This window comes from Peromyscus californicus, unplaced genomic scaffold (genome assembly GCF_007827085.1).
Source record: "Peromyscus californicus insignis strain IS unplaced genomic scaffold, ASM782708v3 Scaffold_9__1_contigs__length_137607984, whole genome shotgun sequence".
In the NCBI taxonomy this organism is placed as follows: domain Eukaryota; kingdom Metazoa; phylum Chordata; class Mammalia; order Rodentia; family Cricetidae; genus Peromyscus; species Peromyscus californicus.
This window is the reverse complement of record NW_026294617.1, coordinates 77,326,733-77,342,148: the sequence shown is the minus strand read 5'-3', so window position 1 is coordinate 77,342,148 and position 15,416 is coordinate 77,326,733. Positions and strand designations below refer to the sequence as shown.

Genomic DNA, 15,416 nt, shown 5'->3' with positions numbered 1-15,416 from the left:
TATCTATCTGGTGGTTCCCTACCACACTGTACTGCCTAAGGCAGCATTTGGAAGAATAGTCACAGAATAAACCTTTCCTGAGTTCAACCAGATGAGTTAGTTGAGCTGGATATGGGTGTGGAGACCAAATCTCCAATAATTATTGATCATAAGTAAAAGAGGTTTGGGGAAAGGTACCTGTAGTGGGCTTCCTTGAAGAGACCATCTCCTGAAGCTTAGAGAGGGCAAATCAGTGAAACAGAGCATCTCTGGAATCATTAGAACTAGAACTAAGACACTAATCAAACGCTGGCATCAGTTCAGCTGTGTGTTCTTGGTTGTCAGCTCTCAACATACTCACTAATGAGAAAACTGTTCGTGGAAAGGAAAATATTGATCTCTAGTATCCAGGAGCCTTCTGGGAGGCTGAGGCTACACATCGGTGGTAGATGGCTGGCCTGGAATATATGAGGATCTGCATTTGATCTCTGCAAAAAGAAAGGAGGATGAGGAGGAAGGGAAGGGAGGGGAGGGGAATGGGGGAAGAAAAAGTAAAAAGTTTCTGACTATCTCTGCCTTGATTAAATTGCCCATGTTTAGTTGAAATACCACATTTGTGGTTCAAGAGATATTTTCTTGCCTTTTAAAGTTGATATTTCATTCTTAAAGCCACTATTTCTTTATACCTACAAGAACTCTGAGCATTCTCCTAAGTTCAATTAAGTCCAACTTCGTTAATGAAAGAATCCTGACTTGACTGTCTTATCCTGGGCATCTTCTCTGAATTTTCAGCATTTTTTTTACAGCATTTGCCACATATGAATGACTAAAAAGGGAGTCCTTTCAAGAGAGAAATCATGGGGACTGAAGAGATGGCTCAGTGGGTAAGATCTAGAGCTATGCCAGATTCCAGCATCCACACAGCAAGCCAGTTGTGGTCCCTGCTGACTGCTAGCCCAGCGAAAAAACAAGAGGTCTAGGTTCAGGGAGATACTTTGGCTCAAAGGAATAAGACAGAAAGTGATAGGAAGACATATGATGCCATCCTCTTGTCTCCATAGACACATATTCTGTCCACATCTACAATCACACAGGCACATACACATACACACTAAATAAATCAATCATGACACATGTTTGTTTTTTACACTCCATTATATACAATGGTGCTAGCTGGTATATACATTAAATTTATAGTTATCTGCAACAGAATACTTTATGAAAGAACAACATCTCTTTAATAATTTAACTTCCCTTATTGTGATTCAGCCATGAAATCATTCTGCACTATCCCCGAAAAAACTAATTTGGTTGACAGATTCAGCATCGGAAATGTTTATGGACTGAGCATCAGTGAAAGCCTAGGATCTGTCCTGTGGATTGAGAACTTACAAATAAACAAAATGGGCTTTCCCTTGGGAAAAAATAGCTGAGTGAATCATCTCAACCTATAAAAGAATAATCCTTCTAAGAAACACCATTTTGTATATAACTAGGGTATAAAATATAATGATGTTTTATGATTTTATTAAAAACTGTAAGAATATGTTCTTTTTATTTTTGAGATATAATTTAGTTATAACATTTATTCCTTCCCTCTTCTCCCTCCAAATCCTTCCATATGCCCCTCCCTTCCCTCCTTTAAATTCATTGTCTCTTCCATCACTAAGTGTTATTACATGTATATGTGTACACGTATACATATATATCCCTAAGTATAGTCTGTCCAGCTTCTCTGTTGTTTGTATGTATGTTTTCAGGGTTGACCATTTGGCGCTGGACAACTAATTAGTGTGCTCTTCCCTGGAGAAGACCACCTCCCCTGCTCCCAGAATTCTTTTTTTGCCTGTATTCTCTTTTTGCTGAGTTGAGGTCTCATGGGCCTTTCTCCAACTAGTTTGGCATTAGAATATGTTCTTGACAAATTTTTTAAATTACATTTTTATTCATTTTATGTATGTTTTTCCAATGTTTAAGTATGTGCACCACATTCATGTATGGTTCTCACAGAAGTCCGAAGAGGGTGTCAAATCCCCTTCAACTAGAGTTCCTGGATGGTTGTGATCTAACATATGGGTGCTTCAAATCAAACCTGGATCCTCTGTAAGAGCAACAAGTGCTCTTGACTGCTGAGCCAGCTCTCCAGCTCCTTCTTAAAAAATTCTTTATCCAGTGTATGCTATCCTTTCTATTACATCCTCAGGTGCAGATGAAACCTGCACCACGGTATGGCCATAAGCGGTTTAGGTTATTCTAAAAAAGCCAAAGTTATGAAAATATTTATTTAGTGCTCTAAAATTTAGAGTAGAAATTATTGTTTAAATTATTATTCTTTCTAAATAAAAGCATAGAAATGTCTATGCCAAGCTTGTTGCATGCTATATTATGGTTACTACCTAGGTCTTCAGAGAGCATTAAACCAATGAACAGTGCTTGGTCTACTAATAAATCAGAAAGAAATAACCAAACGCTTCACATGTAGTTAGTTTTGTCCCACCATTCTGGGGAGAAGTAACTTAAGGTCTCCTAATAAGAGTGTCTTTTGTGTTTTGAGACAGGCCATGCCCAGCCTAAAACTTGTGGAGATCTTGAGTTGGCCATTGTGTCAGCTAGTTTGGCAACAATTTGATGGCTAATGGGATTAACTGACATACCACTTTCTCAGTTCTTTATACAATCAAAGCAATGATTAAGATCTTGTTCCCTCAAACCTAGCTCCAATTCCAGTGAATGAATGTAATAGGCAGCATCCCAAGCTGCCCACGTACACCACCAGTACAATGAGTCCGTGGGTAACCAGTGTGACTATCCAATAGCACACAGTGCAGTGTGGAGGTAAGAGTAGATTTTTATGCTCCTGCTCTGTTGTTTTCTAATTGCATAAGCAGGGCAGGTCACAGGAGTCATAGTTCCACTTCCCGTTTACAAGGAAGACTTTCTCCCCCGTTCACCCTTTATGGATATTGTGGGGCTGGCCTGATAGAGCACATGAAAGTGCTTGGAAATGGCACAGCGCTCACACTTCATTGGTTTTTATAAGTTGAACTTCTGCACGACAGATCCAAACCACTCCTCCCATGCTTCAGCGACGCATTCAAAGGAAGTATAAATTTATTATCAAACATATGAAGCAAAATCAAGCCTCAGGGGCATTCTTGCCTCGGGCTCTCAGAGTAGACCTTTGTTTCTGATTCTCCAAATGGCACGATGCTCTGGCATAATGACATAGTGCTAATTGCACAGACTTTAGATTAGCCTACCAGTTCTGTCACTTGTTAGCTGAGGAACTTGGCCAAGTATTTGACCTTCTATAAAACTGCTTTCAAATCTACAAATATAATTATTAAAATCACACCCATCTCACAGAATTGTTGGAGGATGAGTCATTATAAAAGAAATAGGGTTCCTGGCACACAGCAACCTCAAAGTTTGCTGACCATATTTGTGCAGCTAAAATGCAAGTGAACATCCTGTTAAATGTGAAAATCCAGTTCCAGGTCTTAGTTTCCTCTCTGACAGCTTGTGTAAACCTGGATAATTGACCCAACCTTTGAGTAGTTCAGCTACTAACCATAAAATGAGGACAATATTGACTTTATGATGTCTACAAAAAACTCACAGATAACACATGTGAAAGCATTTGACTGACTGTAAGACAGAACACAAATGCATATGGCTGTTATTTAATTTTTCTATATGAACACACACATGGAAAACAATTGCAAAGATTTTATTTAGCGGCTTTCTGTGCTTGGCACTCAGAAACAGTTCCGTGCATAAGGGCAAACTTTTATACACCTTTTCTTCATACATATTTTACATACCCTTTTTATTGCCCCCTTTTTAATATTCATAATATTGAATACCCCACTAGGCATATAAATACATTTATCTACAACACCTCAAAACCAAAAAAAAATCTTAATAATATCTGTATTATCTTACTTGGCATCATTTGCGTTTCCACATCATTTAAAAATTTTAGCTTGCAGCAAGCTTCACTTGTTTTCTTATCATTAAAGGATTTGAAAGGAAAAGGAAAGAAAAAACAATCCCCAAACTTCAGAATGCAATGAACTATTTGATTTAAAAAAAAAAAAAAAGGAGAGCTACAGATAGGTAGAAAAAGGGCAGAAGACCCATCTGCAATTCTCTCTGGTGTGTCAGGGTTTCTCTTGCATGGGACCAGGGGAAGATCGTCCAGGTCAGGGCTTTGCATCTGGCATTTGAGGCCACGCCTGTCTTCCATGACTGTTTTTGGTATCACCTGGGAGATAAAAACCATTCTTCATTCTCCACACCCATTTCCCTCACCCTGCCAGGCTGAATGCCGTAGAACAGAACTCCCATACAGTGCACCTCTCTCCTGGGTCATTATTGAGAGCTGTGGAATCAGGCATTCCTTGTCCTAGCCCTTCTCATTGGTACCCTTGACTATATGCTGGGTCCCAAAGAGGCTTACTCTCCAATAACACCATCATTCTTTCTATAACTTTAGGGGCTAAACAAACCCAAACAATTCTCCTTGGTGAATTACATCTCCTCGTTTGTTCACATCTTCTCAGTCTTGCTGTCCACTGTCTCCTGCTCTCGGTTCTCTTTCTTTCTCCCAGCTTTTCTCACCCTGTCCTTCCACAGGCACCATTAGAACATCAATGATGGCACACTGAATGAAGAGAGCCAAAAGTTTAAAAGCAACCTTTCTCAGGAAGCCAAGTCCAGTTGTACCACCGATGTCTTTCCACCTCAGTGATGTGGAGAGGTTCTAGGGTACACGGTTCATTCCAGAAACATGGTAAGCTGCAAGGGAGAAAGGCTAATGGCTAATGATGACCCAATCCATCTAGGGTTGTATACAGACAGATTTTTGGTGAAAGCACCCACTCTGGGCCTCCCTTCATAGAGTTCACCCATTTCAAAGTCAGTGTATAGAATGTCTGTGTTATTTTGTGTATGCATGTGTGTGCATGAATATATGCGTGTAAGTGTGTGTGTGTCTGTGTGTGTGTGCATGTGCCTGTATGTGTAACTTTTCTTGGCTGCTACATACTAGCATCTCCTTCAACATTATTATAAAATTATTATTCAGTCTCTTCAAGGCCACTCTGTCATACACAATGCTTTTATAGAACTAAGAGTTTGGAAGGCAGAAGAATGACCACTGAGTTATGGATGATGCACTTGAAGGATCCTCCAGTGGTATCTATTGCTGTTCTCTGTTTTCCTTATCCAGAAAAAAAAAAAAAAAAACTAAAACAAATGCACAATTCCTATTTTCCCAACGCACGGGTTTCCCAAAGAGGAAGATCCACCCACAGAGATTCTGGAGTCTTGACTGCCATGACCTCCATGGTGTTTAGACTGCTCTTTAAACCATGTGTACTGACATCTGGGAGGAGGAGCCTGGAACTGCCCCATACTGTCGGCCATCACAGGTATTGGTAGCCTGCTGATTATTAGCTGAAGGGCTGATCATGTGCATGCTGTGCTCCATCCCTGTGGGCAGGTACTGCCTCTCTCCAAAAGCCCCATTGGAAGGAGAAGAGCAGAGTAAAGTGCTTTGAGATGCGCTCAGTTTTTCTGGGCTTGCAGCTAGCCTGGGGGAGGTGGGGAAATTGTATCCATACAGATTGTAGGGATTGTGAAGGGAGAAGGCATTGTAGGAGCTCTGCTGCATGTGGCTGCCACCAAACATGTGCGGTGATGAGGAGCTGGAGGCCGCATTGCCTGCCTGCATGACATACTGAAACTGGGAAGTGGGGAAGGACCCCAACTGGCCACCGTAGGCTTCCATCTTGCTGTTGCTAGGCAACGAGGGAGGCGTTGGTATTCCTGAGATCAGAGACGGAGTCCTTTGAGGCATGAAGGTTTCAGAGGGCTGAGTGGCTGAAGCTGTGCCACTCTGGAGCCTGTTGTAGCCACTGTCACTCAGCCCTGGATAGCTCTGTAAGGCAGCCATGTTGCTGCGGGCACATGGTGGATAATCAGAGAGGTTTAGATTACACAACTGGTTTTCCCGACAGCCCACGTTGAAAGTATTGGGGGCCAAATGAAAAGCTGGAGGGGAACAGGATGGAGATAAGAGATGAGAAGAAGCAGACGGGGATGGTGTCCCGGTACTGGAGGTGGTTGGGGAAGTACCTGTACTGCCTCCTGAAAAATAAAAACATAAATTCCATTGATTAAGATTAGTCTGTCTGGGCCAAAAGTCCTATATTTTTACAGAGCAATTGCTTCTTTTTACATCAGAAGATGATGTCACATGTTTGAGTGCACATGTCAAAGGAGAGGACAAAGGATGACACCAACCACTAGTCTTTGCATTTCTTTCTGTAATAGTTTTAGGCATACTTTAAAAATTTAAAATAAACCTCTGGTGTTCTTTTTTGTTTGTTTGTTTTTGTTTTGTTTTGTTTTGTTTTTTTATTCTCACCATCAAAGTTACTTCCTAATAAGACTTACAGTGATCAGCAGTAGAAACTACTAGCTCAGCCCTTCCCATGCTCAGGGCAAATGTGTAAGGTGTAGATTTTAGCCAGTGACTGTTTCCTATCTTGCAATCTTTAAAAGTATACCAAAGCAGGTCAGTAATCTCATGGGGATGGAGCAGAGTGCAAAGTCAGGACTTAGGCCTGAGAAGTCACAGAAAAACGACATGGGTGGTGGAATCTGCGATATTAAATTGGAGATCTGGCTTATCGTATCAAAGACACTTGGTAAGCATAATTATAAGATATAGGGTAAAGTGAATCAGGACTAACTTGAAACAAAATCACAGTCCTGGGGATCTACTGATATTTTACTGGAGCCCACCAAACCTGAGAGACTGGAAGAAAAGTTGTATATGAAGCCAAACTAGCCATAAACTAAGCCAAATGTTTGCTGATGGATTCTGCTTTCAGCTCTGCACACTAACCCTACTTGCCCCCATTATATCCATAGCTTTCAGTTTCTTCATGAGAGATGAGGAATTCAGTAAGAACAGTGGTTCTGAAGCTGAAAGGTCCTGCCAATTTTAAATGCTGCTATGCCAGGATTCCTCCTCAAACCAACTAATGGAGAGTCTCTGGGTACGACAATTCCACGTCAGCATTATTTCAAAGCTCTTCTAATGTGCAGGCAGAGTTGAAAGCTCATGATACAATATGAGTTCCTACTTCACAGTATGTAGACCAGTGATTCTGAAACTTTGATGCACATGTGAATCAGCTAGAGGGCCTATGAAAACAAGTTGCTGGCTCCATCTGGTTCCTGAATCTATGTATACGGGGCAGAGCTTGAGAATGTACATTTCAGGTTCAGATGTTGCATTTTCTATTGAATAACTCCAAAATCCTATTTCCAAATGACCCTGAATCTGTCTTGCAAGGTGTTGATCACCAGCCACGTAGATGGCAGGCTGTATAATGGTTGAGGCTCCAATGGACTAAGAACCAGTCCACGTCAACCTTTTTTAAAGATATTCTCCAGATAAGAAAGCCAAAGGTGGACTTTGCAAGACGCATCTTTCTCTGGCAGGAAGATTCCACTCTCTACCTCTTTCAATGGACTTCAAAGGCAATAAGTGCTTGGGGTAGCTGAACCTTCACTGAATTCCAGATTATTTGGCTGCTTTGTCCTCTCTAGAATTGTTCTTGATGAATTCCCTTCTATGCACCATTATGGTACTTCTCCTAATTGTTGAGAAACACAGTCCTTCAAGGCAGCATGTCTTAGGTTACCGATAACTCTCGTTGAGGCTCCAAGAAACTAAGCATTATAAGGAGGGAAGGATTTTTCAGGATAAAAAAAAAAACAGCAATGAGTTTTGTTTTGTTTTAATCAATGAAGAAAACTAGAAGCATTCCAGATGTATTGGGAAAATATCTATAATATTCTCTGAAGGGAAGGTGTGGGTAGAGGGAACAAAAAGCCTCAGCCTAGATCCACAAGCAAAGTGAGAGTATTGGTAGCAGAAGCAAAGATTTGGCTTTCTTAGTATTTTGTTCAGAACTAAATTTTTATAGCTCAATTAATATCATCTCTTCCATGACCAAAGGAATTTCCCTCAGTGAACATTTAGAACCAATTGGAATTTAAAGACAACCCAATCAGCTGCTAATTTTAGAGCCATATCAGAAAAAAATAATCTCTTTTCATAACAAATTCCTATAAAAGAACTAAAACGATTTTTGTTCAACAGTCTATGATAAGGCTAACATTGTCCAAGGCTGCAAGCAGCTGGTCACAGTGGGAGGAGCTTCTCTTAAGTTTACAGTCACACACTGTGAAGTCTACCTCCGAGTTCTCCACAGCTGTGGAACAAAGGGTGTGAACCAGTGAGCCCCACTTTCCCTCCTTTCCATGCTGTAGCTGTGTCTAAGGATTAAAGGAAGTGTGAAAAGTCAACTCCAAGTGCTTTCCAAGGAATCATTTTAATATAATGAGGGAGTCCTAGAAGGGGAAGATTCCAGAAGCAGAAGTAGACCACCTCATGCTTCCTGCTGCTGAGTAGCTGGATGGCCTCCTCTGCCTCTATAACCTACAGAAAGCTCAGAGATTGATTTTTTTTCCCTCTTTGAGGCATCTTATATGCATTTTCTGCTTTCCCACCCTAAATGCCATGAACTTTACTGCAGTAAATGCCGTGGCACAATGGAGAAACTTGACTCCAGCTGTAAAGAGATTGGTGCTTTACGAGATATGAATATAGTCTCCTGTCTTTGAAAACTAGTCCTGCTCCCCCTAGCCTGGTGTTTATGTGGCCCCTGAGGAGACCACCTGTTCTGCACACTGTCCTATCCTGTTGTAGGTGAGCTCCATCAGGCGCTGGCCTCAGCCCTGCCGCCGGAAGTGCATGATGAAGCAGATGACGTTCTACAACTCTAAATGGTTTTCTCAGATGGCCCAAGATGGAACGAATGGTACTGATTTAAGGCCTCAATTGGTTTCACTACAAAAAAAAAGAGAAGAAGAAGAAGGGAACTATTAACAAGTTACAGGGGTTTCTGCTGAGCAGATGAGAGGCACATGTTAAAAAGTTTGTAGTCAGCTTGCTTCGGCTTTTAAATGACATTCACTGGAAATGAGACTTGGTGGCCTGCTGAGCTGCAGGGGGGTGGGAGCCTCCATATGAGCTAGTGTTTGAAGGAGAGAGGAAGCCTGTCCAAAAGAGGGTCCCATTGCTTCCAACCACTTTGAAGAAACATTGTTATGCACTTAAAGTACTCAATACAGATAATAACTAGTTCTCAAAGTCCACATAGAGAGAGGGGGCTGTGGTATTCATTTTTCAGAAAAGCAAACTGAGATACTGAGAAGTCTTTATTCTCTTATGATCTAATGGCTTGTCAAATGTTAAACAAGATTGGGAGTGCCAGGCAAGTGCTAAATAAGCCTAAGGAGGCAGCCCACCCTCCCTGTGCATTTCAACACTTGGCTAAGCAGAGACCTCTCATCACAAAAAAGCCAGGGCAATGTGGGAAGCCAGGCTGGGCTGATCAGGACTGCCTCTCAGAGTAAAGCTTGCCTCTCCGTCCACTGTAGTTTCCCCTTCTTCACCCTCGTCTCCTCTGTCCCTGCGAGGTCATGGGTTCTCTAAGCATCTTGATATAAATTTGCTTAATAGACAAATGTGGACTGTAGACACGAATGACCCTGATTCCAGTTCCTGCTATCTTACAATGGGGCCCTGGTTAATTAGCCTCTCCAAACTTTGGGCTCCATAGTTATATAAGTGGGATTTCTCATAACTACCTTTCCGGGAATGTTTTGAGAAATTACAAAGTCACCATATTTTGGCATGTAGTCATTAAATGTGTTCTTTCATGGGAGAATGAGTAAAGAATGGGAAAAGAAACCTTGAAGAATGTTCACTCCAATGGAGATGGCTCACAAGTGTTGGCTTCTGTCCAGAGAGAGCAGGGCATCTTGGCCTCTATACACACTAATGAGCATGATGTCACAAGATGTATGTGCCATATTATTTCAGGCTGATGTGTGGAATAATGTGTGGATGATGGAAGACATAGCTAATTGACAGCTCTGGGCCCATCTGAGCTATGTTCCCAAAAGTACTCTAGTTCCTCTTTGAATGGACTGTCCTTCCTCCTTACCCCGTGAGCCCATGAAGGAAATGAGCTGTTCCATGGCTCTATTTCTTCTCAGATCAAGAAAAGCAGAACTGATTGGATACAAGTAAGTACACTGGTGCCTTCCCCATTGTCCTCAGAGATCCTAGCCCACTTCTGAGCGAGGATTAAAACGTAATGCCATTAATAACTTCATATTCTTAGGTAATCCAGAATTAATCTCCACCATTCCAGCTCCCTACGTCCTATTTTTCTCAGGGACCAAAGTGAGGAGGCACACATTAAAATGCATATCCCACATTAACTTATGCCAATATTCAAGGCTAAGAGCCAAAACAACCAAGAATGCATATTTAGTGGTGAGCCCATATGAAGACAATCACCTAGAATACACTTGTGTACCATGAAGACAAGTTAAATGTGTCCGTGAAAATCCTGAATGCCAAACCTGCTGACTTTTGCATCTTTAAATTGATCACTTCCAGATTGTAACATGGGGGTTTTCACATGCAGCTTCCTTTTGAGTTTATTTTGTTGTGCTACACACACACACACACACACACACACACACACACACACACACACACACACACGAACGCACGCATGCACACAACCAATAAGATAAAACCCCATCTGGATGAATAAAGAATAAATTTCCATGTAATTACTTGTTCTACCGGCTAGACTCTTCTCTCCTTATAACTTGATGGCATCTGTCCCTGAAGAGTGCTGATTCCCAATGTATTCAGACATGTACGAGGTAAAACATCAGCAGCCCATGAACTGATCCCAGTGAAGAAGCCCAGAGGCCATAAAGTTTAATGAGCATGGCAACTGAGAAATTATCATCAGCTGAAATGAGAACTTTTCTCATGATGCAAATGTGAGCATCATGGTCCTAATGGGAATTGTCTGGTTTCTATCGTAGAAAGATGAAAAACTCCTTCATCCTTTTCCGTAAAATGTAAAGTCCTGTTCAGCTCCAAGTTTATTTTCGTTCAAGTAGCCTCATCCAATCACTCTGCTCTGTACCTGGTCCTATTTTGCTCCATTCCCTAGACATACCACCCCCATTCCTAGCCTCCCCCACTTGTTTTCCATGCTCATTTTCAGCCTTGCTGGTTGTCACATGCATCTGTTGCTATTGTCATTTAATCTGCTTCTCTCAAAGGAACAATGCTTGCTTGCTTGCTTGCTTGCTTGCTTGCTTGCTTGCTTGCTTTCATTCTTTCCGGGAACCCAGCTTTCTTCCACTCTCACACTTTATCTCCAGGAAAGGCCTATGTACCTGGCCTGGAAAGCAAAGTGTCAGATTTCTCCCACCACTACAGTAATTGATTCTGAGGGGACCTAATTAGAATCAATGAGATGTGGTGAGATTTTGCTAAAAGCCCTTGATCAGAGGCACATGCCCTTTCCCCTTAGAGACGAAGCAAAAATATCTATGGCCAAGGATATTTTCTAAGCTGTCACAGGGGACAATTGGGAATAAAGTCACCATGGAGGAAAGCAGAGTGTAAAGAAATGGGGCACATTCTGGCCAGAGTGAATTTGCTTAAGCCCTTAACTTAGGCTTTGCCTAAAGAAGCTTCTTGAATCCTTTCTGTTTTACAAGCCAATGAATTGCTTTTTAATTTGCTATGTTTTTCTATTTACATAAAATTCTAATTGATATGTATCTCTCATTCTATGAGGTTTTTTTTTTTTTTTTTTTTTTTTACTATGAATCTGAAGGTCTGGGAATATTAGGATAAATCTGGAGAAGAGCATAGAAATCCTTTTGTCAGATGGAAGCTGTGGATGAAGCCCTTGACCAGCAGTTGCTGTGGGATGGTCTTCCTGTACGCTGTGAATATGTGTTGCTATGGCCTATGGCAAGACAGAATAGAGTCAGACAGGTGATCCAAGCAAAGATACAGGGAGAAGGAAGGCAGAGTGAGGAGAGACACTGAGCACTGCCTGGGGGAGCAAGATGCAATGGGACACAGGTAATGCCACAGCCATGTGGCAAAACATAGATTAATATAAATGGGTTAATTTAAGCTGAAAGAGCTAGCTAGCAAGAAGCCTGAGCCATATCCCAAACAAGTTTGTAATTAATATTAAGCCTCTGAGTGATTGTTTTAAAATTGGTGTGGAACTCTGGGACCAGATGGGACAGAGAAAAGTGTCTGGCTACATATGGTGTCCAAACATTCGGCAAAAATTTCCACATAAAACCTGAGAAAGTTCTAGAACACATAATGGGATTCAAAAGCAGCTTCCTAGTTGTGTCTCTCATGCGGGCTGTGGTACAGAGACACCGCAGCATGCTGGCTTGAGGTACAACATGGTGGGTTCTAGGTGTGTGGGCTTGACCGACAGCATGGTAGGTTCCTGCTGCAGTACACAGAGGCATCTCCAAGCCTCTCAGCATGCTGCATGGTGGATTTAGCTTTTGCTCATGCAGGCAATAAAGTCTAAATGATACACAGTAAAAAGAGGTTCAGACAGGAAAACCTCTAAACAAGTGCCATTATGTGTTACAATGTGTGTAAGCTCAAGAAAGAAATAAAAAAGGGTATGGACAGTTGTAGAAAGAAGTAAATAGTTTAAAAATAAAGTCAAGTCTTGGAAGAGAGAAGTAAAGTAATATAAAAAAAGAATAAGCAACCTAGAGATGGAAATTCTCAGGGAGTCTGGATCTTGTATAGTATTGTGCTGATTTTGAATTTTTTTAAACACTGACAAACGAACAGCAGCTGCTGAGAGATGTGGGATTAAACGAGGGACTGATGAAATACACCAGCCTAGACATTTTAAGAATGCCTTAACTTTAAATCAATAGTCACAAAATGTATCTGTAAAATGGAACTTAAAAGATGCATTGCTTTGGAGAAGAGGTTTTGCTTTTGTTTACACAGGAAACAAGAGGCTGTGGATTCATTCCAGATTAATGTGGATCAGATTTGATCAAGGGAGACCTCCTGAACCTTGGCAGGTAATATCTATCAACAAAGGTTACTGCTGGTCTTCCTAGGACTTGGTCAATATCTCAAAATTTTTCTTAGGGACCCCTGGAGATGCCTCCACCCACTGACAGCAGGAAGCAGTATAGAGAAAACTACTCTCACATTCCTAAGTGTTGGGGGTGTGAGTGGTCTTTGGTTATTTGGTGGGTTATGGATGTTTGTTATAATTTCGAGGAATATAAGAATATAGGATAAAAAGACAACTATGAAACTCATATATTTTACATTGGCATGGATTTTGGTATAGTGATACAAATTTAAAGTTAATTTTGTTACATTGTGTATATATGTTTCTATTCTTGTTTAAAGAATTTTTGTATATTGATACAAAGTTAAGGTTATTTTTGTTACAACATATTGTGTATGTGTTTCTATTTTTGTTTAAGGTATTGTACCTATGCAGTTCATTTAAAGTATAAGGTAAAGTTCTAATTTTTAAAGCTACTATTATAGACTATTTAGGATAATCAAAAAACATAGGTTAGTAGTTAGTCATTTATAACAATCAAATTTGTAGATATGTTAAGTATGTTTTCAGGATCATATAGAGATACATTTTAGATAGATGGTCTTCAAATACTTCAAAGACCTATAAAATATGGCATTTAAATATTTTGTTAACATAGGGCTTTTCATGACAATGAGATACATCTGCTCCTGGCTGCACCAATTTACTTCAAAGATGATGGGCATCAAAGAAACTCCTTATGGAGTTGCTTTCAATGTGGCAAGTCCAGCCATTTGGGCAAGAAACTGCTCTTGCTTGGACTGCTTGACAGTATGTTGTATGAACTGGACATGCAAGACCCATGAGAAAATGACCACCAAACTCTGCCAAAAAAGGGCGAGATGGTCCTTTAGGTTCCTGCTTCACAAAAGAAACTGCCAGACATTCTGCAGGTCACATAGAAAAGTGACTGATGAACTTTGCCAAGATAGGTGAAATGGTCCTTCAATTTCCTGCTTCACGGAAAAGTATGCCAGAGACTATAGACCTGTGAGCTGAAGATAGGTGTCCCAATGTTACAGAGGAACTTTGGGTGACTATCCAGGCAACAGATATCTCTGTCATTTCTAGAATTTTGGAAGTTGCTTACAATGCACTTCCTGTTTATTCAGGTAATATTATATCCTTCTGGGGTCTTTGATGGAGTTGAAGACTAAATAATTATAATTATAGTTTTCCTTAGTTATGATAAAGGTAAATTAGATACAAAACTTTAGACTCAGTAAGATAGGATAGATGATAGAATATTTTCTTTAATTTTGCCAAATACAAATAGACTAAATATTGTAACTGTAATTCTTGTTTAATAACTGTTTTGTTATATGTAATTTTACTATGTTAAAAGGAAAACTTTCCTTTTTGATTAGACAGAAAAGGGGAAGGGCTGTGGGATGGTCTTTCTGTATGCTGTGAATATGTGTTGCTACCATTGGTTAATAAAGAAGCTGCTATGACCTATGGCAAGGCAGAATAGAGGCAGGTGGAATATCCAAGCAAAGATACAGGGAGAAGGAAGGCAGAGTGAGGAGAGACACTGAGCACTGCCTGGAGGAGCAAGATGTAATGGGACACAGGTAATGCCACAGCCATATGGCAAAACATAGATTAATATAAATGGGTTAATTTAAGCTGAAAGAGCTAGCTAGCAAGAAGCCTGAGCCATATATCAAACAGTTTGTAATTAATATTAAGCCTCTGAGTGATTGTTTTAAAAGTGGCTGTGGGACTGCAAGACCAGGGCAGGGCAGAGAAAAGTTTCTGGCTACAAGCAGTAACAAGGTATTTGAACTGTTTGGGTGCCTGACAGATACCTGGCCCTGCTAAAAAGAAGGTATGATGAGCTACTTGCCTTCATTTCAAAATACACAATCTCTTAAATGGTGATGCAAATTAGAGGAGTTTCTGTTCTTTCCTGGTTCTCCTCAATAAGATCAAATTAAATAACTAGATACAAAGGCAGGAGGTTTTTCAAAAAGATGATTTTTCATGTATGCACACTTATACCAAATAAGAAATGCAATGTAGAGAATAGAAAAACAGCCACTGTTTAAAAAAAAATGTCCTGGAGGAGATGGGAATGGGGAGTGGGCTGGGGGGAAGGGGAGGGGAGCGGGAGGGGGGAGAACAAGGGAATCCGTGGCTGATATGTAGAATTCAATTATATTGTAAAATAAAATTAAATTAAATTTAAAAAAATGTCTAAGACTGGGCAAGATGGTTCAGCAAGTGTAGGGTCTTGCCACCAAGCCTGATGACCTTGGCCTAAGTTGGATTACCAGGGTTCAAATGATAGAAGGAGAGGACAGACTCCCAAAGTTGTCCAAAATGATGTGGATATGATTATGGGTG

The 15,416-nt window shown here is 40.7% G+C and overlaps 1 protein-coding gene across 1 annotated transcript in view; it reads right to left on the bottom strand.

Moving 5' to 3' along the window:
• Window positions 1–3,694: 3,694 nt before the first annotated feature.
• The window catches only part of Tbx15 (T-box transcription factor 15), a 108,278-nt gene continuing 96,556 nt past the window's right edge, over window positions 3,695–15,416 (bottom strand). The window contains exon 8 of the mRNA XM_052730916.1: window positions 3,695–6,132. Within this exon, the coding sequence (XP_052586876.1) occupies window positions 5,348–6,132 (785 nt within the window). The 3' untranslated portion in view covers window positions 3,695–5,347. The remainder of the gene's footprint in view (window positions 6,133–15,416) is intronic.